The following is a 24,068-nucleotide window of genomic DNA, read 5'->3' as shown; positions in this document are numbered from 1 at the left end:
GGATCCTTTGGAGACCCATTAGGGGTGGTCTCCTCATCCCGGAAGAAGCTGTTTGTGTTAAAGGGTTCTTCCAATTCTTCATTAATAACTGGAAGGTGGCATGCAGAGTTGAAAAATTCTGGCAAGGTGTAGTTGAATTCCGCTGCTGTGTGCATTGTTTTGCTGAGTTTGAGATGATCTTGTTCATGATGTGTAACCCAATCAATCTTTCGCTTACCCTCTACTACCTGCATTGCCATGGAATCAGACTGGTAAAGAGTAGTAGCTTCATGACGAACAATTCGAGTCCATGTGGTCTGGTTCTTTACAGCAGAAGAGGAAGATCCCTGACAGTATTTGTTTCTCAGTGCCATGCCTAGTATGGGATTCATGTTATAATCATCAATGCAGGCTTCTTGGAAGAGAGTGAGAATTTCCTCTTGATAGGCTGCATTGCAGTCCGTTGAACCATTGGCACAGTGTGGATTATTGCGGTATAAGAGATCTAAACACACTTCAATCTGTTCTATCTCATCCAGCATAATGTGTGGGCCTCCATTTAGAAATTTGGCTTTCAAATGTGGGCTTAGAATATGAATAAGATGCTGGGGGAGAAAAACATGTTTTGGGCTTCTAGTTGGGCCACATTGTTTAGGAGGTGGGTTCTGTAGTATAGGATGTGTAGCGGGAACAGTTGTATATATTGGGTTAATGATAATGCCTTTAGAGAAGTCAAGTAATGCTTTGGTAAGTAAGGCAGTTGAAGGAGCTGTTGTATTAATGCCAGGTGTTTTGGATTTTGCAGTAAATTGGAAAGATGGTTCTTGGAGAGCGGGGTACTTACCTTTTGTCGGGTCACGTGTACCATCAAGTGCTGTAGAATCATCTGACACTAAGATTTGTGGCGGCTTAACCATCATAGTGCTTTCCACTACCTCGTCATTTGAAATGGTAGTTGTGCATGGATACTGTGGCATGCATGGCAGAGGGGCTGTGACAGCCGGACTGGTGTTAGTGTTCTGCTCAGCCGACAAATGTAGCGGAGCTTGACGGCAGTGCTGTGGCCGGCGAGTGTCTGCCTGAAAATGGGCATCATAGTCACTTTTATTTCGGACCAAAGAACTGTGAAGCAGTGGAGCAGTTCCTAGAAATGGCCCATATGGGAGAGGTTGCCCAGGTTGCATGTAGATGCGTTGAGCTTCATTATCCAGCCGGTACCTGCAAGCACGAATCATATGTCCCATACGACCACAATAAAAGCAAGTATCTGGAAAACCTTCATATTTGAAATCAACCCAGACCGCAGCAGGAGTATTAGGGTTGGTCATGATGCCCTTTGGAAATGGTTTATTAGCTAGGATCTCCACCTTAAGACGCAAGAATTGCTGCCTCCAGATAGGGTTAGTTGCATCAATATCAACTTCCAGTAGCCTGTGGAACATAGCCCCTAACTTGGTAGCATTCATTGCTGTAATTTGATTCCTAGGGAGGCCATGAATCTGGACCCAGAAGATGGTGGTTCTGAATTGAATATGGTTGATGTTTTTATGAGTTGGCCATTATTTAATAACCATATGCTGGTGCAGGATATTCCATGGTCGTTGTGCTAGCACTTTATCATAATCAGTCTTGTTCTCAAAGGCGAATGAAAATAAACTGAAGGAAACCCGTTCCACCAATAGACCTGTTGTAGGTTTCCATTCCTGTTGAACCCATTGTTGAACTTCTGGAGCTTCAAAGGTCTTCTTTGTGAGGATGCGTCCCAGAAGAGTCCATTGATATCGTGTGGGTACTGCTTCATTATCAGCTTGGAGGGTGATGATGGGTTCAGAGACAGACATTTTTTTTGTGCGCTCAGTAAGTTCAGCCACAGAGGGGTAGGAGTATTTTTTAGAGCGGTTGGTAGAGGAAGAAGCCATGATGAATGCAGATAATATGCAGAATAAATGAGAATGTGTAAAGCAAAAGCAAACTAAAGAGCAGGTAAGTGAAGAGCCGGTTGAGTGTTTTGTGAACATCCAAGTAAAGCAGAACGATTGAACTGACTGGTGTGCCATGTGGCATCTTTGCTCTTCCCTAAACCGGAAGAGCTTCAAGTGCTTCATCTGAAGTGATGAAGAGGAAAGGACGCGCGTGGGGCGCGTTCAAATTAACTCCATTATTAATCTTTCAAATATGAATATTAGATTCTCCAAATGCACAAGATGGTCATTGTTAAAGAAAGATTAAAATCACAAACAAGCAGATTCAAAAAAGTATAAAATTGTAATTCAAATATAAAAAAACACCAAATAAAACACTTCCTTTTAACACAAATAAAACACTTATATTACATGATGACCATTATTTTAGCGCGGTTCAACCAACTGAACTAGGCGGTTTATTGGCATGGTGATACCAGTGGTTATAGAGGCTTTGGCGCTTCGGACATCAATGGAGGAGGTGTTATCAACAGGACTTAGTGCAGTAATCTTCGAGGGAGATTGTCAAGTATTGATAAATGCTACTAATGCATCCTCTAGTGACGACAGAGATGCCAGAGTAGTTTTAGAAGACATATTCAATCTAGTTTTCCGATTTTCGGAAATTAGATTTCAATATGTTAACCGTAAATGTAATTGGGTAGCCCATTTGGTGGCAAAAAGAGCCCTTATCGATGAATGCTTCTGCAGGTCTCATCATTTTGTTATGGAATGGCTCACTCAAGTCTGTTGAGGAGTTATTCATTTGTGTACTTTTCATTACATTCAATGAAATATAACCTTTGTTAAAAAAAAGAACTAAGTCGTGCTGAAAAAAAAATTAAATTACCAATAAAAAAAAGCCTAATGATTAAAAAAGGGGAACTAATTAGTGAAAATTTATGTTTTCTCCAAACTTTGAAAACGTATGATAACAGCCAATTATATCATTTTAAAATATTCTAACTTGAAAAAAGGGGTATAATAGTGCTAATATGCACTGACGTGAATTGTCACCTATTTGTCATATATGCAAAATATTAGTTCAAAATACAGATAATAGGTTAAAAAGGCTAAACATTTAGCGAAAACTCTCATTTTGTTCAAACCTCAAAAATATTTTTCATACATGGAAACTTTTCTACGTCAACAACACATCTGTATCAACATATTTCTTTTCAGATTGGGTTTTTTGAAACGATATAATATGATTTTAAACATTATCGAGACGTTTTACGAATTCATGTTGTAACATTGATACTGATTTTTGAATCTTTGATATCAATTGTCGTGACCGGTTCTTGACCAGATTGGTATGCGCATCGGAATCGAAACCATTCTGTAGGTATTTAATAATGAATTTGGTCAACAAACAATAATATAGCAAAATAATAAATAACACAAGAGATTTACGTGATTCTGCATTAAAGCATACATCCACGGGCGAAAGAATCGAGTCATCCAATAATCATCAAAAGGAGTACAAAATTAGTGGAGAATCACCAAATAGAGAACATCTCTAATAAATATGCTCTTAGAAGAAAAGGCCCATAAAATGTTTAACTCTCCACAAGAAGTAACCCGAAAGGGTTAGGATTAAATTTTATTTCTCACACCACACACACCCCTTTGTACACAGAAGGTGAATACCCGTGATATTTGCTTTGTAAGTTGTACATTGTGGTTTGTGTTTTAAACAGGTGCTAGTAGCACAGTTTTTAAACGTTATATTGTCGATTGTTCGGCAATGTATATTTGTATAAACGCTTCCGATCGAAATGAAAGTTCACTACTAAAATGCTTGCTTTTAGCGACAGATTTTTCCGTCGCTAAAAGCATGAAATCCGTCGGCAAAAACCTCGTTGCTAAATTTTTGGCGATGGACCAAAAAATTTGGCGACAGATTTTTCAGAAATTGCCGACGGATTATAGCGACAGATTTAAATCCGTCGGTAATTAGCGTCGGTAATTACCGACGGATTTTAACGACGGATTTAAATTCGTCGCTAACTGAAAAAAAAAATAAAAAAAATAAATCGTAAAAATAAATTATTATTATTTAATCGATCACCCTCCGTCACCCACCCGTCGCCCTCCATTACCCATCTATTGCCTCCCGTCACCCACTTGCAATTTTTACAAACTTCCCAGTAGGTCACCTATCCTTCCCATTGCTCCCACTCATTGCTCTTTAACTTTGAAGTTCTCCCGCGCATAGCTCCATCTGAACCAGCTAAGCTTCTTGTTATATATATATATATATATATATATATATATATATATATATATATATATATATATATATGTATATTTATATTTAAATGAAACTAAAAAAATAACAAATACTTCCTTCCACATTTTAAGATAATTATTTTTTATAATTAATAGTTATTTTAAATAATTATGAATGAATAAATAGCAAAGTTTTCAATATATTTCATAAATAATTATGTTATATTCAAATACTATTATATTTAATTAAAAATAATAATAATTATTTTTTCTTTAATAATTATTATCCTAAATAATTTTTTTATAAACAATTTATTTAATTTAATAATTTATTTTTACGATTTTTTTTAAATTAGCAACGGATTTAAATCCGTCGCTAAAATCTGTCGGTAATTAGCGACGGATTTCATATCCGTCGCTAAATCCGTCGGTAAAAAGGATTTAATGACGGATTTTGAATCCGTCGCTATAATCCGTCGGTAAAACACAGTTTTTTAGTAGTGTTTTTGTGTATTATATTTGCAAAAAAGATTTAATAGTTTTTAGACTTGCTACGGGTTTTGGAATTATTATTCTCATTCCTTAGCGCCGGTCTCGACTCGAGATTTCAGGTTGTGACAAAATTTGAAACGAAATTGAAAATATGGGCAAAAGTTTGGTACCTCTTTAATATAAATGAAATTTGGGATCTCAAATTGAAACATAGGGAAAGTTATGGTACAACTCAAATTTTTAATTCACAAATTTGTTCCAACTAGTCTTAATTATAATCTCAGTCGGATCCAGCCCCATTATTGTAGTTGCCGCTGCTTTTGTTGTCATAAATCCCACCGCTGTCAGCACCTCCGCCAGAAAATCTCACAATCGACAACCCATTGCCGACCCAGCAATTGACAACCCATCTCTGCCGTCGTCATACCCATCAATCGACAACCCACCACCGCCGCCATCGCCAGCAAACCCATAAATCCGCAACCCTTTGCCGCTTTAGCGGCAGCCTTACGATACAAAATACCTTTGTTATTGTCGGTGATGAGAATTATGTATTTTCAATATTTTTAGCGTAAAAAAAATCAAAAAAGAAAACATAAAGAAGAAGGGAGGAAGAAGACTGCTATATTTTGGCAACAGGACAAGCGTGTTCGTATTACTGAGATTAGGATTTGGTCGTGACTGGTCTAATTTTCCTCAAAATGTAATCGTGTATGGGCTATAGTAGTTGTTTCACTATTTAAAAATATTATTTTATTGTCTATTGTCTTTTCTGTGTGAAAGATTTGTTACTATTTATTTGTGAAAGATTTGTTGTCTCTTTCTCTATGAAGAATTTGTCAAATTTATCAGGTGGTGCTTAAATCGGCTGTCATGACTGTATTTTCTAATATCAAAAATCAGTTTGCGTGTGTGGAGAAATTTGATCAAATATTGCACTTAATTAGCAAAATATTAAATAATTTTTGTAAGTAGATTTGCAAATCAGAAATTGCTTGTTAGCATAAATCATTTATTTCATGCCATGTCATCGAATTTAGTTTCAGGATTTCTTACAACTGTATATGTTTCGTATTCAATTTAATTAAATTTATTAATTCAATAGAAGATATGTAAATAATAAACCATATAAAAAAAAAAAAAAAATATTTATATTGTTTATATATGTTTAACCGTTCAATTTTTTTTGTCTTTTTTCCCGGTTTGTTTATTAATTAATATATTTCGGTTACGTTTTTTGGTGGTATTTACGTCATTAGGGTGCATAGTGGATTGGCCATCTGAGAAACCAAAGTGGTCTCTCACCTACTAGAACTATATGGAGAAAAGGTGTGGATATGGCACCGTCCATAATTCCACTATCAAAATGAAACTTAGTACCAATAATTTCAGAAACCATTGAAATTAGGGGTGTGAATTCGGTTCTAATTGAACCAAACTAAAATTTTAAATTAAATCTAACTGAATTTAAGAAAATTTAGAAAAGTTCAACTAGTTGGTTCGGTTGATTTTTTAATTTGGTTTATATTAAAATCTAACCGGAATTTACATAAATGCACCGAACAAAATTAAAAAAATTATGGTGCCAAACTCAATGAAACTAAAAAATGAAGTGTTCATAGTCATTAAATGATTTGGTTTTGTTGAATTATTTTTCATTCCTATTTGAAGTTTCTCAAAGTATATCTCATTTAAGTGAACTATAAGCCTTCAGACAGAGAGAGGGTGTGGTTAAATGTTTTAGTGGTGCCTATAGTTAATATTATGTTTTAAATTGGTACCTAAACGTTAATTTATATATTTTTGATACCATAGTTTTAATTTATATATCATACAAAAACATCTCAATATCACTTTGATCAAATAGTATTAACGTGTCAACTGACTGAAACATATTTTTATAATATACTTTGTTACATGTTATATTCTTGAAATCAATTCTCATATTACGGCTTTTGTAACTGTATTTTTAAAAAATGTATTTCAACCGGTTTGCTGCGTCAAGTTAATTTAGTCGAAAGCAAGACGAAATATTAATTAGAGGATGATTATGAATGTAATTAAGGAAGAGAAAGAGAGAGGAAAAGTACATTTCACGAGTAGGATCGCCCCAATTATACCAGCCTTTAGGAATGATAATGTTGTCCATATAAGTATAAGCAAACACCACTCGAGAAAAAGGACCCCATGCCCTTCCAAGGTACAGTGCTCCCGACCCCGTGACCTTACAGTTCACAAATGAAAACCCCGTGTCATCCAATATGCTACTCCTCCCCTGCGCCGTTAACGCCCCCGTATACTGCGCTATCGCGTGCACGTGACATCCCTGGCCGAAATAATATTTTTTACAAGAATAAGTTATAAATACAAAATTTTAAAAATATTTTTCAAAAACGTAAAACTCGATAAATTTTCTGACCTCGAATAAGGACAAGGCGTTGCCGAAGATGAAATCAACGGAACCTTCAATGTAACAATCTTTGTAATAATGCCGCCCCAGATGATCATAGAGTGTGTCCTGAGCTCCCAGGAATCTGCAGCCAAGAAAAGCTGCTGTATCTGCTGATATTCTGAATGCCACTGCTTGTTTTCCTATTGCGCCTGGTGCCGGTACTGGCGTTGTATTCTGCCATATTTCAATTATGAATTTATGATAAAGTAGCTTTAAATTTTATTACACGAGAGTGAATTAAGTAGCTCTTACCTTAAATGTGATGTTTTTGGCGATAAAATAAGGCGAATTTACTGCAAAAGTCGCGGAATTGTATGTTCCCATAGGCTGCCCTCTTGCTCCTGGTGTTTGTGCTGTGTCTCCCCATTCTACAATTGTTTTTTCTGCTCCTGCTCCTTCTATTGTTATGAAGGACTTTAATGGTGGTATGCTTACTTTCTCTCTGCGAACAGGAAAAAAGATTATTTATTTCAGGCCGAAATATAGCTTCCGTAAATTTTTGTACATCATAGATCAGAATTCAACTTAGCACGATATATCAAAAAAGTCAAAATTCACCATTTTGGATAAAAATATTCAATTTTGAGTCGGTTTATATTTTTTACTGTTAGACTGACGTCATATTAGGATGTAAATTTGTTCAAATTTGACAAACTGTAGATCTTTTGTTCAAAAACGCAACCTTAATCTCTTTTAATATTTTGCGCTAAAAGAGCGAAATGAACCTTTTTTGGATTGAATCGAAGAAGAAACATAAGTACACAAAGCTACATTGTATGAGTCAAAGGAAAATTCTCTTATAAGAAGTAAAAAGACATGACATAAAACAAAATTTGGAATTACATATCACATGAAACTAGTTAGAAAAAAATGAGAAATGAAACAGAAACATAAACATAAACTTACTTGTAAACTCCTGCATGAAGCTTGATGACAACTCTCACAAGATTAATGAAAGGAAGAGAATCAATGGCGTCTTGTATAGAAGTAAAATCACCATAATTTGGATTTTTATCAACTGTAAGAGTATACGAAGGGAACAGCTTGTTTTTTGCTGTCCTGAAAACTGAATGTTTTAGTTTGCCGACAAACTTAATCCACTTCATGAACTGCATTTCCGAGAGTTCAGCTCTTGTCTGATTTACACTGATCGGTAGATTAGGTTTTTTTCTTGGCTTAATTCCCTTAGTATGGCCTACTACTGTGTGAGTGTTTGAAGTTAGAAGGAGAATTATAAGAAGAAAGAAAATGCATTGAGATTTTGACATTTTTGTTTTTGAGTTTTGAAGGTGGAGAATGGAATAATGAGGTTGATAATGAAGCTTATAGAAGGAGAATGTGTTCATTTATATATATGTGAATGTGATTCTTGTTGGTACTTGACTTGAGGGTGTGCATGTCGTATTTGTGTCGTGTCAATTCATTTTGGTGATACGATGGGTCAACACGAACACGGTCCATTTAACTCATCGTGGCAAAATATTCAACTCTAACACGCGCATTTTAAACGGATAAACACAGTATGACACGATCAACACGTTATGATAAATGGATATTACGATTAACATACGACACGAGTAACATGATCCTAAAGATATTTAAACTTAAACAAAATATGATATCAACCACAAATTTATCGATCCATACTTTAATATAAAATTTAATTATTTATGTTAATTTTATTTTATTTAATAATTTCGTAAAAATATAACCTTTTTATTTCAATATAATTATTACAAGTAGTATAATTTGTAAACAAGTTAGACGGTTTGGCAAGTCAATCCGCAATATCACTCATGTCTTCGTCTCCAACTCGCTAAATCTTAATCTATATTCGAAAAATTTGCATATTTAACAAATCGGACTTAGCGTATCATGATCTATCTCGACACCCCTAGTACTTGTTTGGGTTTAGGTGGAAAGTGGAAAAGAAAAAAGAAAAGAATAAAAATGTCACGGGTGGTTTTTCCAGAGAATTAAAACAATGTAAGCCACAAAGAGTTGGGACTTTTTAGTTATAAAATTATTAGTAGTATTTTGTTTTTTGGTTTTTGTTGGTGTTGGAGTTGTAGTTTAGCCCGTGAGTGTGTATGGTTCTGTTTGAGAGTAAAATACGGTTGATAGATTGTTGAAATGGATCATCACTTTTTTATGTGTTTTCTTCTTTCTTTTTTGCTGTTCTTGTCACTTTGCTGAGCAGGGTTTTCATGTTTCTCTTCTGTTCTATAATGGCTGTGAGTTATGCCAAATTTACTTGTCAATTTCATTATCACTTTAGGTAATTTTTTAATTTTTATAATATAATCGCTGTTTTATTTTTTTGTGAATTTCTATTTACCGCCCTAAATTACTACCCACCGCCTTAAATTACTACCCACCGCCCTAAATTTTACCTAAATACTCCTAACCCAATTTTTTATTCAAAAACAAAAAACTCAATCCTCTCAATTCAATCAAAACCCGGCCAAAACCCGAGCGGATTTACAATAAAAATATTGGAATCTAGCCGAGATAAAGGACGAAAACCTCCAGTAAGTGATCGATTTTCTATTTTTACGTTTTAAAATTGTCATATATATAGTGATTGACATATAATTTTTCTTATTCAGGATGGTCCAAATTAGCAAATAAATAATACGAACCTGATCTCCCATATTGTCATAAAAGGCTTATATGATTAGAACAACCATAGAAATTAAAAAATTATATTTCAGAAGAACCTATCAATTATTCATAGAAAAAATAATCTATCAATTAACGGTCGATAATTATTAACTATTGGCACCCAATAACATACTGGTGGACAGGACGGTGCAAATGTATACACTGCCCATAATACTAAAAGGGCTCGTTATATTATCATCTACTATATCAGTAACAACAGGTGTATATATATAATTGTTTATTAAGAGATCGAAATTAATTCTGAGTATCTTTTTACTGCACCATTAGATACTATAAATATGTAAACTAGAATTTAAATATATGAATATCTGCAAGTTTTAATATAATTCTAAAGGTTAACATCAATTTTATCTCTATTTTAAAAATTAACTGGCATGTGATATGATAATTTAAAAATTAAATATAAAAACTATAAAAATAAGGCTTATCCTCTTAAAAACCCCTCACCTTTTACCCTCAATTCGTTTGCACCTTCACATTGCAAAACCACCAAATATATCAAATTACGACCTTTCACTTTCAATTACACCCTGAAACATTAAATTGATCTCTTTACACTTGAAAAAATAGGTTTATTTTTGTTTTAAATAAAATACTAAATCCTATTTTAAAATATATGCAAAAATTAAAGTATTGATTTGAACAATTTTCAAGTGAAAAGAGGTCAATTTAATGCTTGAGGGTGCAATTGAAAGTGAAAGGTCGTAATTTGGGTATATTTGGTGGTTTTACAACGTGAGGTGCAAACGAATTGGGGGTAAAAGGTGGGGGAGTTTTAAGGAGATAAGCCTAAAAATAAAGGAAAACTTTAATGAATTACATCTATAGGTTTTCTTCATTCGTCAAAAAAAGTATTAAAACATATTTATTCAGTCCACCACGTCATCCATATACTAAACAAATTATATTATGACACGATATTAAAATAATGGCACTATCATAATATTACTATTCAAAAGTGTAAAAAAGTAATAAACAAAATTACGATAGTGCCACTATTTTAATAGCGTGTCATAATATGATGGGTAGTTCACAAATAACGTGGTAGACTGAATCTATCTAAAAATCTCTCATATCAAATTGAACAATTAATAAATCGAGTTACAGTTATTGTTAATTTATTAATTTATTAAATTAAAGTTTCGTCAAGTTATAATTGCAGATTAAAGATGCAACAAAATTTATCAGATTAGCTATTTGGGATACTTCTAATAATCAGCCAAAAGATGAAGCTCGGATCAGATGGGATGAAAAATAAAGCAGATGAGTTTCACTAAAAAGCTAATGAAATTTATTGAATAACTTCCAAATTTTTGTTCTTTAGTTTAATTAATGGCTGGACCCTCAGTTTATGCTCAATCAGTGGGCTGTTTCTGGCTTTATAGCACTTCTATTTTGGCAAAAAGAGAAATTGTAAATCCCAATCAAATGATAAGAAGATGCCACAAACATAAACTATGACAATTAATTGACTAATCATCATCCCCAATCAACAAGATGTATCTCAAATTAGTGTTTGTAGGAAAAACAGAAGAAAAAAATTGACACCTATAATTTTTCTATAAATGTGTTTTTATACGAGGTCATTTAATTCCTTCCGATCTTATTTCTCCTTATTCCAAACTCGGATTTCAGATCCATATTGTTCGGTGCATGATCCAAACTCGAACTTATATGTTCTTTATTTGTCATGACGTTATGCTTGATCATAAAAAAATGAGGAAGAATATCGTCATATATAAATTGTGTTATCACCATTCACGTGCGCTCTTGAATTTTTAAATAAATTAAATATTTGATATCTCCAGTTCAGAATTTATATCACTTGAAAAGTTCTATATTTGTATAATGCATTAGGCGAAAGAAATAGTCCCAATTATAAAGTGGACGAAAAAACAATCTGGTGACGATATAAATTGGAATAATAACAATAATGGTAAAGCTCAAATATAAAAAGAACACAATATATTGTGCTTTTTTATAAGGTACATGAGACGTTCTGAATTTAATCTCAATTATGAAATGGTATCTATAAATTCTCTATATTCAGATTAATTCTTATTCGAAGTGAAAAGGTCGTTTATATTAGACAAAATTTGATACAGGTACATGAGGTGTTATGAATGAATTTAACTATAAGACGCCATCTTTAACTTTTTTATATTCAACTGATTCTCATTCTAGCCGGATAGATTTTTCGCGGGAATCAATATTCGAACTCCAAATTTAAACGACACTACGCATATATAAATACGATTTGAACCCATCATTTAATTTAAGTTAGTAAGGCGCTTTGACAACTAACTTGATGCTTTGTTTATATTATGGTTTTTTTATCACATCGTTATCAATAACTTAAAAAACTAGGCACAATCTGACAAACCACTTGTCTCTCTCATTTTCTTGAAATCATTCAACAACTTACAGATGAAAATAGCTTCACCAGCAATCAAGAACTAAGCTCCATGATCCAAACAGCCATATCTGCAGCTCTTTTTCTAGCTTTATCATTTTCTTTCTCCTTATTCATATCGTCTCCTCCGAAACCATATTACCACTCTCTCTTCCTCACCCCTTCCCTCTCCGATAATGCCTCAGTATCACATAACCTCTACATGCTCACTCGCCGGCCTCACGTCGCCGGCACACAAGCCAACGAAGAAGCTGCAACGTATGTTATGTCAACTCTCGCTTCCTACAACGTTAAATCTCACATTGTTTCTTATGAGGTATCACTAACGTATCCTGTTTCTCGTTCATTGACTCTAACGAACTTACCTACTGCCCAACAGTCGATCAGATTCGATCTCAATCAAGAAACTTACGACGGGGATCCGTATGCGGATGTAGCTGACGAAATTCTACCTACGTTTCACGCCTATGCCAAGTCCGGTAATGTGATTGGACCGGTAGCTTATGTGAACTACGGACGAGTTGAGGATTACTCGGAATTGAAAGAGATGGGAGTGAATGTGTCGGGGAGTGTAGTGTTAGCGAGGTATGGGAAGATTTATAGAGGAGACATTGTGCATAATGCGTATGAGGAAGGGGCTATAGGGGCAGTTATTTACACTGACAGAAAAGACTATGGTGGCGGAGAAAGTGGGGATGGATGGTTTCCGAAAGCTAAGTGGATGCCGCCAAGTGGGGTTCAGGTTGGGTCTGTTTATAATGAAGCGGGAGATCCTAGCACGCCTGGATGGCCAAGCATCCAAGGGTGCGAGAGGTTATCAGATGATGAAGTAGGAGGACTCATACCTTCATTGCCTGTATCAGCAGCTGATGGGGAGACAATTATGGGTTCAGTGGGTGGACCAGTTGCTGGTGAGAACTGGCAAGGGAGTAAAGATGGTCCGACTTATAGGGTTGGACCAGGACCGGGTGTTTTGAACCTCAGTTATACAGTAAGTACTCAAATTAGTTTTGAACCTCAGTCGTTCATTGTTTGTAAAAAAAGTTTGAAATGAAGCAAAACTTATATCTCAGGGGAATCTGACTATAGCAACAATTCAGAATGTTATTGCTGTAATTGAAGGAGCAGAAGAGCCTGATCGGTAAGGGGCAGAAGAAGGAGAAGCGTATACTCCGCTAGCAAATTTTTCATGCTTAAGAACCTCAAAGATGCATAATTAGATGAGTAAAAAAAGACCATAAGATAAATTGGTATTAATAAAATTTATTTTAGTGGTGGAGTGAGTGTGTTGTGCTATTTTCAGATTTGTGATTCTGGGTAATCATAGAGATGCATGGACATTTGGAGCTGTTGATCCCAACAGTGGCACTGCAGCATTGCTAGAGGTAGTTTTAATTCTAATAAGCTTCCCTATCAAAATCTTCTGACCAAAAAAAAAAAAAACACAGAAACTTACGGGAGCATACGGAACCCATGTTGCACAAAAACTGCTCGAATCCTAGAATTTTTCGTTTCTACTTTTGGCAACTCTTTTGAAACTTCACAACTCTATATTCGTAACCTATTCAACTGAAGAATTTATTTCACTTACGTGCTGAATATACTCGGACCATGATAGAATCCCCAGTATGGTTTTAACTTTTAATATGCAACGTAGGTTGCTCAGAGATTTGCAAAGTTGCAGAGAAAAGGATGGAGACCTCGAAGAACAATAATCATGTGCAATTGGGATGCAGAGGAGTATGCATTGGTCTCTCTCTCTCTCTCTCCCTACATGTCCGTGCGTGTGTGTATGTATGTCTGAAATAAAAAAAAAACATAAACTAAATAGTATCTATTGTCTCCAGATAGGATCAACAGAGTGGGTAGAAGACAACAGAGAATTGCTAGCTTCAAGAGCTGTAGCCTACTTGAATGTTGATTGTGCAGTAGCTGGAGCAGGATTTCATGCCAGTGCAACTCCTCAACTCGATGAACTAATCAAACAGGCTACTCAACAGGTATCATAATAGTAACAGACACTCAAAGTCAATATCATCACTGGTGACCACAAAAACTAAATCTACGATCTCCAAGATGCAGCAGAACATAGTTCTTTTATCATTTTTCCTATGATGTAAAGCAACTTCAAAACAATAAACACGATGTAGAAACAGTGCGGTAAAAATTGTATGATAGAGACTGACCTTGCTCACAACCACATTTACTTCTTTTTCAAGGTTCAAGACCCAGATAACTCATCACAAACCATCTATGAATCATGGCTCAGTTCCAGCAGCTCTGCTCTGGTAAGCATAATCTGACTTCGTATCTCTTAATTGTATGACCATGATGAACCTTTCTTAAGATGAAATAAGTTCAACAAAAAATATAGCCATAACTGCTAAATATTATGAAACAGATACATAATGCTTACTAATCTGCACTTTGTACATGAAGATTGGTAGATTGGGCGGAGCAGGATCTGACTATGCAGCTTTTGTGCAACATATTGGTATTGCATCTGCTGATATATCGTTTGGAGGAGGTAAAATACCACATCCTTTAAATCTGTTATCTGCACTTTTAGTTCAGAACTCATGCATGTCGCGAAGAGATGCATAATGCATATACATACAAACTGATGTAGCATTTGATAAAGAACCTATAAGCACAAATAAACACAAAATGACCCATATGCATTATGATATTTTTCATGTCTAATTTAAAAATGAAACCGATTACAGGATACCCAGTATACCACTCAATGTACGACGACTTCGTATGGATGAAAAACTTCGGGGACCCCATGTTTCAACGACATCTTGCAGGTTTCACATCTAAGATCTCCTAACATCTTAAATAGACATTTCTACAGCTAAAATAACATGGAAGTTGAAACATTTCAACTTCTAAGGAATTTATAATGAAAAGCCATCACTGCCTAAGTTGATACTTAGTTCTCTTTCTCTTGTCTCTCTCTCTCTCTCCCTACATAAACAGTAGCCAGCGTCTGGGGTTTGGTTGCTCTTCAGTTAGCAGATGAAGAGATTTTACCTTTTAATTATCTATCCTATGCAAGTGAACTCCAGGTACGTTTATGTTGGAATTGTTAACAGCCAGTGTATATATATCCAACAACTCGGTCTTTATTGATAAATATGATACAAGTAATTAAATAAATGCATAACAGAAATGTGCCAAGGAGTTGGAAGATGAGATCTCTGGTAAGAACATAAACCTTCATCCTTTGTTCAAATCCATTGCGGAGCTAAGAAAAGCAGCCACCAAAATAGAAGAGGAAAGAAAGGTATGGCAAAAGTATCTATCTCAAGACTGAATCAAATAATGTTTCTGGAAAGTCAACTGACAGAAGTTTAATTTTCCAGGCAATTGAAGAAAATAGAGGTTGGCTACCAATATTGAAGAAAGACCATATAAGAGTGAGAGAACTCAACGACAGACTGATGATGGCTGAACGAGCATTTACAGACCCAGATGGACTCTCTGATAGGACATGGAATAAGCATCTGGTATGTATTCTTACGAATCAAGAATAAATGAAAAACAGTTCCATGGCAAAACGCAATGTACAACAGTAAAAGAATTGAGTTTTTGTAAGTTGAACGATGCTCGAATGTCATGCAGGTATATGCACCTTCAAAGCATAATGACTATGGATCTAAGTCCTTCCCTGGAATAGATGATGCAATTCAGAAGGCAATGAGTCTAAGCACAGTAGAATCATGGCACTATGTACAGCATGAAGTTTGGAGAGTCTCTAGAGCTGTCAGACATGTCTCGCTAGTCCTCGGTGGTGAACTAACATGAAAGATAGCATGTACAAGAACAATATGCATTAGGGGAAATAATTTCAGAAAAACTGGATGTTAAGGCTTTTTTTTCATTCAGTAAATAAATTATAAAATGTACAATCTATCACTGTACAAATAATCCTAAGGGTCTTTTTTCTTTCTTTTGAAGGGAAAGGTGTTAGAGAGTAGATATTAATCAGCGTAAAATTGAGAATTGAATTTCCTAGTCTTAATTTAATATATATACAATGTAACTAGCATTAGCATCATATGTACAATAAGTAACTTGTATGCTTTAGATTATTTACTTCCAGACCTTGATAGCCCCATCTCTACTGCTTGAAATAAGAAGTCTCTGATTCAACTTCACTGAAGCCAAAGAGAGGATGGAATCTCGATGGCAGCCAGCAGAATCCGTAGCAGCAGCTGCAATAACTGCCTTTGCAGTCAGTTTATTACTTGGAATACACCCTTTTGCCTCCTATTCGTAACAAAAGAAAAAACAATTGAGGCATTATACGCTTGACATGATTAGCGAGGAAATTTGAAGAAGTATTTATTCGTGTAGCAGTATCGTCAAACACTTCTAAGAATAAATTTTTTGAATTTAGAAGCAAAAACAAGTGACTGACAATCTATTTAAAATGAACTATTTTAAAATATGATGTAATAGTAAACGGTGTACAGAATTCATCTCCAGTCAGTTTCAAGTTGAAATAAGTGATACCCATGCAATCGGATGAATATGAAGATTGGATGCTCGAGCAATTTGTAAACTAATTAGCAAAGATAGAAACTATGAAGTGTTTCTAACGATATCGAGTCATTTTCAGTGACAACATCAACCCAAAACTACCTCCAGCACAATTTCTACAGAAATTATTATGGACCTCCTGATCCAATCATTTTAAAAGAAATAATACCGATCATTGGAAAGGTAAGATGACTATTTATACAAAAGGAAGACAAATGTAAAACAATACCTGAACTAAGAAAGCTTAAAATTCAGAGGAACTCTATGGAAATAAACTAGAAATTTTAACATACCTGCACAATCTTTACCCCAGAAATTTTTCTTTCTTTATACAAATCATCATTTCCAACTCCATTCAAATTTGGCCCACAGATACAGTAACTTCGACTAGGGCTGCAACAATGAAGAACCAAGGTCAGTTATGTGCAATCAGATTAATAGTAGGTGTGAAAGAGACAGAAAAGGGACAATAGGCCACCTGGAATAGTCCCACCGACGTATCTTCAAGTCGGTGCCTCCAGTTAACAAATCACCCCCAGGTAAAGGAAGCATTGAACGAATACCAGGGTGACGAGGAGGAGGGTCATTCAGCTCATCAACTCTATATTTTGGATTGACATTACGCCTTGTATCTGGTCTACAATTTGCTTTGTCAGATGGTTCAGCCAAGGCCCATGGCATATTAGACACTTCAGCATCATTATCATAATTCCGTGGCTTGAATACCTGGAAGAAAAATGGTACCTTGATATATCAGATTAACTATTTGGAAAATAATAAATTCTTAACAAAATAAGAAGACAGGCAGCTCAAGTATTTTGTTTAGCTATATGTACATAAAGAACCGGCTAGAGGGGAGAGACGATGCATAGATGAATTAAAAAAATGATGTACTGATACAATCATACAAGTATTCGAGTTTTAACAGTGAGAAAACAAACAAATACTGCATTAATGAAATATATGAAACTAAAACCACTAAGCTTCTACATTCAAATAATAAAACCAATTTTTTGATTCACCATCAAAACACGTGAAGCAATATATAAGATTTCAATTTTTTTCTAATCTTCTATTGTATAAACTTTGCTTATAAGTATCATCCAATCAATACTGTATATAATGTGCACTAAAAGAATTGCTTATACCTGCTCACATCTCCCATCCTCAGCATTCCATAAAGAGACTTCATTGCAACCTGCAGCTACATATATATGGGGTTTTTTTGCTGCAGAATCTGGATTGTTGACAAAAAGGCACATCTTCTCTATTGGGCAAACAAGAGAATACTGCCAAGAGTTGACGGGTATAAGGAACCGTAGATCCCAAAGGGTAAGCACACCCCTAGAAGACCCTGAGACAAACCAATTTCCAGAGGGTCCTGTTACAAGAGAGGAGACATAGCCCTCCTCAGGAATAGCTTTTAATGTCCACGCATTCACATTTGCTCTAATATCCCAGAGATGGATTCCACAGTTTTGAGTGCTATACATAACAATCTGACTAGCAGTACTATCAGCAGTATAGTTCAAAAGGCTAAGTATTGCACCTTCTTTAACATCCTTCTTTTTTATATCAGCAATACCTGAATATTTTTCCACAACATTTCCAAGGCCCCTGGATATGTGATCAACAGAAAATACATGCATAACGCCATCACATCCTCCAACAACAACTTGAGATGAGTTACGAAGCATTACACTGCAAAGTGCTCGGCTTCCTTCGAGGTGATAAGTCAGTCTCGATCTAAAGGAGATATCTTTTTCCAATTTTCTTGAATCCCATACCTTCACAGTTGAATCATCAGACGCGCTCACAAAAAGGCTATGATCATTCGAAATTGCAATATCATTCACAGCAGAACGATGCTCCTGCAGATGCGCTACCAAAACCCCACGAGGTCTCCAACCTGAATCAGGAACAGATGCGGCCCGAGCAAAGGATGGTAATCCTGCTAGATCAGTCGGAGCAGAAGCATCTTCCACAGCAAGGGAGCTTCCCTTGATTCCACCAGATAATCCCATCTCTTGAAATTTACTATTAGTATTAGCATAAGTTGTTTGATCGTTTTCCCGGCTTTCAGGTTCATGCACTACCCGGTAGAACTGTTTAGACCCATTACTGATGCTGAATGAACCTGAAACCAACTTAGGAGCAGGAACAGAACTAGCCAAGCTGAATGATTTATTTACTGGGTCCATCCATGGCATGTACGACGAACCAATTCCTAAGGAGTTCATTCGCAATGAAGAATCAGAAGCAGCAGGAGGAATTTTGGCTGCTCGCTTGTCCATGCTAAAGGAGTACAAAGGTATTTCTGAGGATTTATCACGTGTGAAGCTATTTGTTCCACTAACCTGTGAAGAAACATAGCCTGACGATTGCAACTTTTCTGAGCAAAAGGGATCACGGACATCACCCATGCTAGAAGCATTGCTTCTAAAGCCCAGAGCTCTCAACTTTGCCTCTTCATCCTCCGGCTGCTCAAATGAATTATCATCACACCATTGAGTCTCGGGACTTGATTTGTTATCAGACCAACTCTTTGTTGAATTTGGTTCCACATTCTCTGCTTGTAACACATCAGCAGTTTCCCACTGTTTGGACTGCGCTGATGAATTGTACCATATTTTTCTCTGTCTCTCCAACATGTCTGAACTTCTAGCTTTTTCTAAGACTTGGGAAAACACCTGTCTTGAGACAGGAGGCTTCAGACAAGAAAATAGAGACTTCTTAGAAGCTAGGGAAGCCGGTTGTCTGCGAAGGAAAGGGCGTATAACTGGTGCAAGGAAGACATATGAATCCACTGCACCTAAGCTCTCACTGCTGGCTGCTATGAAAGCAACAGCTGACCTTCTAACCCATTGACTTGGATAGCATAGCAGTGGGAAGGCATGTTCTATCATTTCAAGCAGTATTCTCTTGCGCAAGAAGCCACGTTTACAGAGGATAGACAAACAGTCCAATGCATTAACAACAGCTGCCTCTGTTTGATCACTTAAAGCCTGCTCAATGTAAGGTAGAAGATACTCCTCCACACTTCTCTGACCCACAAAGAAGCAGACAAAAACAATCTTTTCATAGAATAATGCCCTCAGCTGTTCATCTCTATCATTGAGAAATGCAGGAAGGATGGGTAATAGAAATTCATTACTCTGTCTCTGTCCAAAGAAGCAGCATAAGTTCCCAATGTCATGGAGGAGGGCTCTCCTGATATTTGGAGTTTGTTTTGGGCCCATAACAAGTTCTTGGACGACCTCAGCAATGGCTTTCTTCAACTGTGCAAGCTGTGAATCATTTTTTACCCTCTGCAGCTGTCCCGATGAATCACTGGATAATGACGATGACTTCCGTGCTGAAGTCACTTCATCAAGTACACCAGCCTCACTCAAGCTAATTGAGTGAATCAAGAAACCATAAGAAGTTAGTGCCAGTTTAGCTATATTGCTAGCATAACATATTCTCACACTTTCCTCAGGATCATCAGGCAGCATGGAAAGCATTGGAAGAATATATTCAGGAAAAATCTTTGCATCACTAGGAGTAAAATCTCGAACTAAAGGCAAGATGTCACATAAAGTCTCCAGTGCAGCCGAACGCACTATTGCTGCTGGATCAGAAAGCATGGCTATAACATATGGCAGTACTCTCTGCAACCGGTCTTCATCATCAATATAAAGTGAAGAAGACTTCAGCAAAAGTATACCCCCCCTTCTTAAGTGAGGCAACTTGACATTGCGTATGCAGGAACAGAGCAGTGAGGCAATCAGAACCATACCTTCACATTTCATGTTATCTTCAGGTATTGGTAAAAAGGGCATGCCAAATGTATCTGATTGACTGTCGTACTCCGACATTAATGAATTCAAATCATCCATGGTGATTTTTTTCAGAAAGGGGTGATCATTTTTCCTAAATGCATTAGAAATAGCCTGAAGAAGCTCGCCAGGTGATTGCATGCCGCATTGCTCGATGTCCTGGGAGAATGCAGAATTGGGTGCATTTTCGGGTGTCAGCTTCATGGCACAATAGTCATTGCTTTGTTTGACATCCCCAAGCAGGGTATTAATATCACCAAGAAGCTTACATTGATCACGAACGGAACCCTTTTCTGTCTTTTCTCTCTTCACTGAGCCCTTAGTCACATCAATGTTTTGTTGCTCAACAATCTCCTCTAACTCTTTACCACTCATGCCATTCACAGATGAGCAGAGTCCGCGAGTTGCCTCCTCACCTATCTTACTGCTCATCATTTGTTTAAGTATTTCATGGAAAACACTTTGGCACATTGCAACCTAAATAAGACAGCAGCGAATATATGTGACTTGCAACACCAAAATCCAAAGTAATCTAGCTTATATAGAATTGCTTACCCTCATATCGGAGTTAAGAGGATTCCAGCAGCAGTACAAATTATGCAAAAAGGGCGAGAAATAGGTAGGAAACACGACAGATGCATAACTTTGCAGGTAGCTTTCAGCAGAATGCCGCACCTCTGGTTCCAATTGAATCATATGAAGAATCATCTTGCGGATCCCAATATCCGGTACCTGCATTTACGGAGCAAATAGATTGACAAAATATAAACAAGCAAGAGCTAACATAAACATGCAAATAAACAAAAAATATATAATCATGTTAGGACACACTGTAATGAACGACCTAAAGAAAGCATAACAAAAGAGAAAAGGCAAAGGGTAAAAGTCTGAGGGCTAGGAGGGATGAAGAAATATAGCATGCTAAATTTTCAATATGCATATTATGTTATAATTATACGAGAAAATCCAAGAACTCGTGTTGAGATTAGACTTTCTTTTCATTTTCACCCCTTTGGTTAAGGAATCAAACTTATTCAGAGTAATTAATTCACAACAAAAATATAAATCGATGGCGATTATATAGGACGGAAGAATGAGAAAGATGGAGAGAAGAACCTTTTCAAGATGTTGGCTAGGATCATACTGCCCCCTACGGTAAGCAAGAAGCTGGGAGAGCTCAAACAGTTGCTGACCCTCAAGGAAAAGCTCTGCAATAACACACCTGCATAACACCAATGCAACATAAGCAATTGATGCATCATACTGTATCATAATTCACAAAATATAGAAAACCATTGCCTGAACTAACAGATTTAACTGTATAAGATTTAAGTAAAGAAAGTCACAGATTCCTATATGAAAATTGAAATGACTTCTAATTGAAAGTTTACTAGCCAAGCTAGCCAGGCATCTTCATGAAATTTTATATAAAAAAGAACTTTTGCTTTTAGTTTCTGAAGAATGACACAAGCAGCAATAAGCAAAACCAAAAACAAGACCTACTTTGTTTACAAACGACAGGAATCCTTTATTGTGATTAGAACAATAGAAATTAAGCACAAAGATCATCAATATCACTTCAGCACAATCAGCTTGTCTATTGAGACCCAAAATTATAATGAGATAAAAGTTTAAGTATCTCCAAATGCTCACCCTACGGCAAAAATGTCCATGGATGGCTTTAATGGTGCATCATGAGAAACTTGCATCTCACCTCCGTGCTCATAAAATCTCTGAAGCACAAGGACTTGTATCATATAATGCAGAATTTTATTTAGCAATTAAAACATAAAAAAGGGAGAGAATACATAGGGGATAAAGGCAAACCTCAGGTGCAAGATAGCATAGCCTTCTCCCACCCGTGTCGAAGAAGAAAGAAAAATCGGAAGGGTCATCGTAGGGAATGTAAGTTGGTTTAAACGACGCAAAGTCAGCAAGATAGAGCCAATTCCAAGAAGTCACAAGCACATTCTCACACTTTATATCGCCTATACAGGAAACGCAAATTTTGAATGAATGAAGCATAGCCATTTTTAGTGTATAAAAATACTACTATCACCGCCTAAAAACTTAACTTACCATGACAAATACCCTTCTCATGACACTGTTTCAAAGTAAGAAGTAGCTGAAAAGCCAACCACTTCTTCTCCACCAAACTAAGAAACGGCCGAGTACTCAAACGGTCATGAAGATTATTGAAAAAAAATTGCCTCACTAAATAAGCTGCCTTATCAGTTTCTTGCCAGAACTGGAACATAAACAATATAATAACTTGTCAAAAACATCACACAACACTATCAAAACACTTCAATTAAATCAAATTTCAAATAACAAAAATTCAGTTCAATCGAACTCTACAATTCAATTAATAGGCATAGTAAGCAAGCAAAATTTAAGTAACCGAGCTGAATTTTAGATTAATCACTTGTCAAAGCAATATATAATACTAACGACATAACAAAAATTCAGTTCAATTGTACTTAATTGAATTATAATTAATTTAAGTAGCGGAGCTGGATTTTGATTAATTTTCTGACCTGAAAGGGCCAGACGTGAGGATGGTCAAGGGCGAGGAAAGTTTCTTTAATGTGTTCGAGACGGCGCTCGTACTCTCGGAGATTGATAGGATCACCGCGCTTGAAATAGACTTTGACGATGACTAAACCTTCGTCGTGTTTGCATAGAATTGACTTGAAGAAACGGCCGCGGCCTAGAGCTTCTTTGAAGACTAGATTATACGACGAAGGTAAATCGTGGAGGTAATACTCTGTCGCGGATACTTGTGTTGTCCTCGCGATCTTGTTGCCCATTGTTGTTGTCGTGCATTTGTGGCTTCTTCTTTTTTTAATTTGATTTACTGTGATTTTTGAATTTTGGTTTGTGTTTTTGTTTTGAAGCACCGAGGAGGCGGAGGCGGACGGAGGAGTTATGCGATTGGTTTTTTTTAATTTGTGTGATGTGTTTCGAAACGTTTTCTTCTTGCGTTTTGCTTGACTTCTTGGCTTTGGATTCGATGATCTGTCGTCGTTTAGTGATGAAAGGGAGAAAAAAAAACTAGAGAAGAACTGTGAAAGGTTTAAAAGGGAGTAAAGGGTTAGTCTGACCCTTGAACTTGTGTATGGATGTCAAATAAGTCAATTTTATTCAAATTTGTGTTTTAGAGTCATATAATATAAGTCATTTTTAATTTTTTTATTCAATCAAATTCTAAATTCTTTTAATTTATGTCAAGTAACCCTTATTTTGTATACTTCAAACGCGTAACTTTTTTGACCCCGAAACACGGGGATCTAATTGAGTAAAGTGATTTATTTGATCTAAACACAAGTTTGAAGATCTAATTAACTATAAAAAGTTAAAAGTGATTTATCTAATTCTTAGATATAAATTCGAAGGTCTGATTTACCTTTTGTTTTATTAAAAAGGGTCTTGGAAAATGTTTTTGATTAATGAGATTATCAATAATATTTTCATAGACCAATAATTGT

At 36.0% G+C, this 24,068-nt stretch overlaps 3 protein-coding genes across 4 annotated transcripts; 1 reads left to right on the top strand and 2 right to left on the bottom strand.

Annotated features, from left to right (window-relative positions):
- Positions 1 to 6,654: 6,654 nt before the first annotated feature.
- Positions 6,655 to 8,448, bottom strand: LOC130014658 (probable pectinesterase 53). Its single transcript, XM_056104498.1, has 4 exons — positions 8,023 to 8,448; positions 7,369 to 7,558; positions 7,084 to 7,290; positions 6,655 to 6,990 (listed from the first exon to the last, which is right to left on the bottom strand). Exons 1-4 carry the CDS (start codon positions 8,382 to 8,384, stop codon positions 6,670 to 6,672), a joined length of 1,080 nt encoding a protein of 359 aa, XP_055960473.1. The 5' UTR covers positions 8,385 to 8,448; the 3' UTR covers positions 6,655 to 6,669.
- A 3,699-nt stretch (positions 8,449 to 12,147) lies between these two features.
- LOC130014623 (probable glutamate carboxypeptidase LAMP1) lies at positions 12,148 to 16,176 on the top strand. Its single transcript, XM_050360883.2, has 12 exons — positions 12,148 to 13,205; positions 13,288 to 13,355; positions 13,518 to 13,599; positions 13,872 to 13,964; positions 14,062 to 14,214; positions 14,434 to 14,502; positions 14,654 to 14,741; positions 14,941 to 15,024; positions 15,197 to 15,285; positions 15,387 to 15,503; positions 15,583 to 15,726; positions 15,842 to 16,176. The coding sequence occupies exons 1-12, from the start codon at positions 12,267 to 12,269 to the stop codon at positions 16,022 to 16,024; spliced, it is 2,109 nt and encodes a 702-aa protein (XP_050216840.2). The 5' UTR covers positions 12,148 to 12,266; the 3' UTR covers positions 16,025 to 16,176.
- A 24-nt stretch (positions 16,177 to 16,200) lies between these two features.
- On the bottom strand, positions 16,201 to 23,610 carry LOC126667795 (serine/threonine-protein kinase VPS15). 2 transcript variants are annotated; one of them, XM_050360877.1, is made up of 10 exons: positions 23,118 to 23,610; positions 22,660 to 22,828; positions 22,408 to 22,568; positions 22,234 to 22,313; positions 21,697 to 21,802; positions 21,136 to 21,312; positions 17,911 to 21,057; positions 17,241 to 17,488; positions 17,056 to 17,155; positions 16,201 to 16,489 (listed from the first exon to the last, which is right to left on the bottom strand). In XM_050360877.1, the coding sequence occupies exons 1-10, from the start codon at positions 23,388 to 23,390 to the stop codon at positions 16,313 to 16,315; spliced, it is 4,638 nt and encodes a 1,545-aa protein (XP_050216834.1). In that variant the 5' UTR covers positions 23,391 to 23,610; the 3' UTR covers positions 16,201 to 16,312. The 2 variants fall into 2 exon arrangements, with proteins under 2 accessions (XP_050216834.1, XP_055960472.1); XM_056104497.1 differs by lacking the exons at positions 22,234 to 22,313; positions 22,660 to 22,828; positions 23,118 to 23,610 and having other exon boundaries at positions 22,408 to 22,562.
- Positions 23,611 to 24,068: the final 458 nt, after the last annotated feature.

The sequence above is a fragment of the Mercurialis annua genome, linkage group LG2 (genome assembly GCF_937616625.2).
Source record: "Mercurialis annua linkage group LG2, ddMerAnnu1.2, whole genome shotgun sequence".
Taxonomy (NCBI): Eukaryota; Viridiplantae; Streptophyta; class Magnoliopsida; order Malpighiales; family Euphorbiaceae; genus Mercurialis; species Mercurialis annua.
Note: the sequence above shows the minus strand (reverse complement) of the source record. Positions and strands in the feature narration are given on the sequence as shown.

Bases quoted from the DNA above. Each gene is read 5' to 3' on its own strand.
- LOC130014658 (XM_056104498.1), bottom strand. From the start codon at position 8,384: ATGTCAAAATCTCAATGCATTTTCTTTCTTCTTATAATTCTCCTTCTA. The intron at 7,559-8,022 runs GTAAGTTTATGT...TCCTGTTCGCAG, and splicing joins CTTCATGCAGGAGTTTACAA to AGAGAAAGTAAGCATACCAC. The intron at 6,991-7,083 runs GTCAGAAAATTT...TATTTCGGCCAG, and splicing joins ACGCCTTGTCCTTATTCGAG to GGATGTCACGTGCACGCGAT.
- LOC130014623 (XM_050360883.2), top strand. From the start codon at position 12,267: ATGATCCAAACAGCCATATCTGCAGCTCTTTTTCTAGCTTTATCATTT. The intron at 13,356-13,517 runs GTAAGGGGCAGA...TGCTATTTTCAG, and splicing joins GGAGCAGAAGAGCCTGATCG to ATTTGTGATTCTGGGTAATC. The intron at 15,727-15,841 runs GTATGTATTCTT...AATGTCATGCAG, and splicing joins GGACATGGAATAAGCATCTG to GTATATGCACCTTCAAAGCA.
- LOC126667795 (XM_050360877.1), bottom strand. From the start codon at position 23,390: ATGGGCAACAAGATCGCGAGGACAACACAAGTATCCGCGACAGAGTAT. The intron at 22,314-22,407 runs GTTTGCCTTTAT...CTTGTGCTTCAG, and splicing joins TATGCTATCTTGCACCTGAG to AGATTTTATGAGCACGGAGG. The intron at 16,490-17,055 runs GTATGTTAAAAT...TGTTACGAATAG, and splicing joins CTGGGGTAAAGATTGTGCAG to GAGGCAAAAGGGTGTATTCC.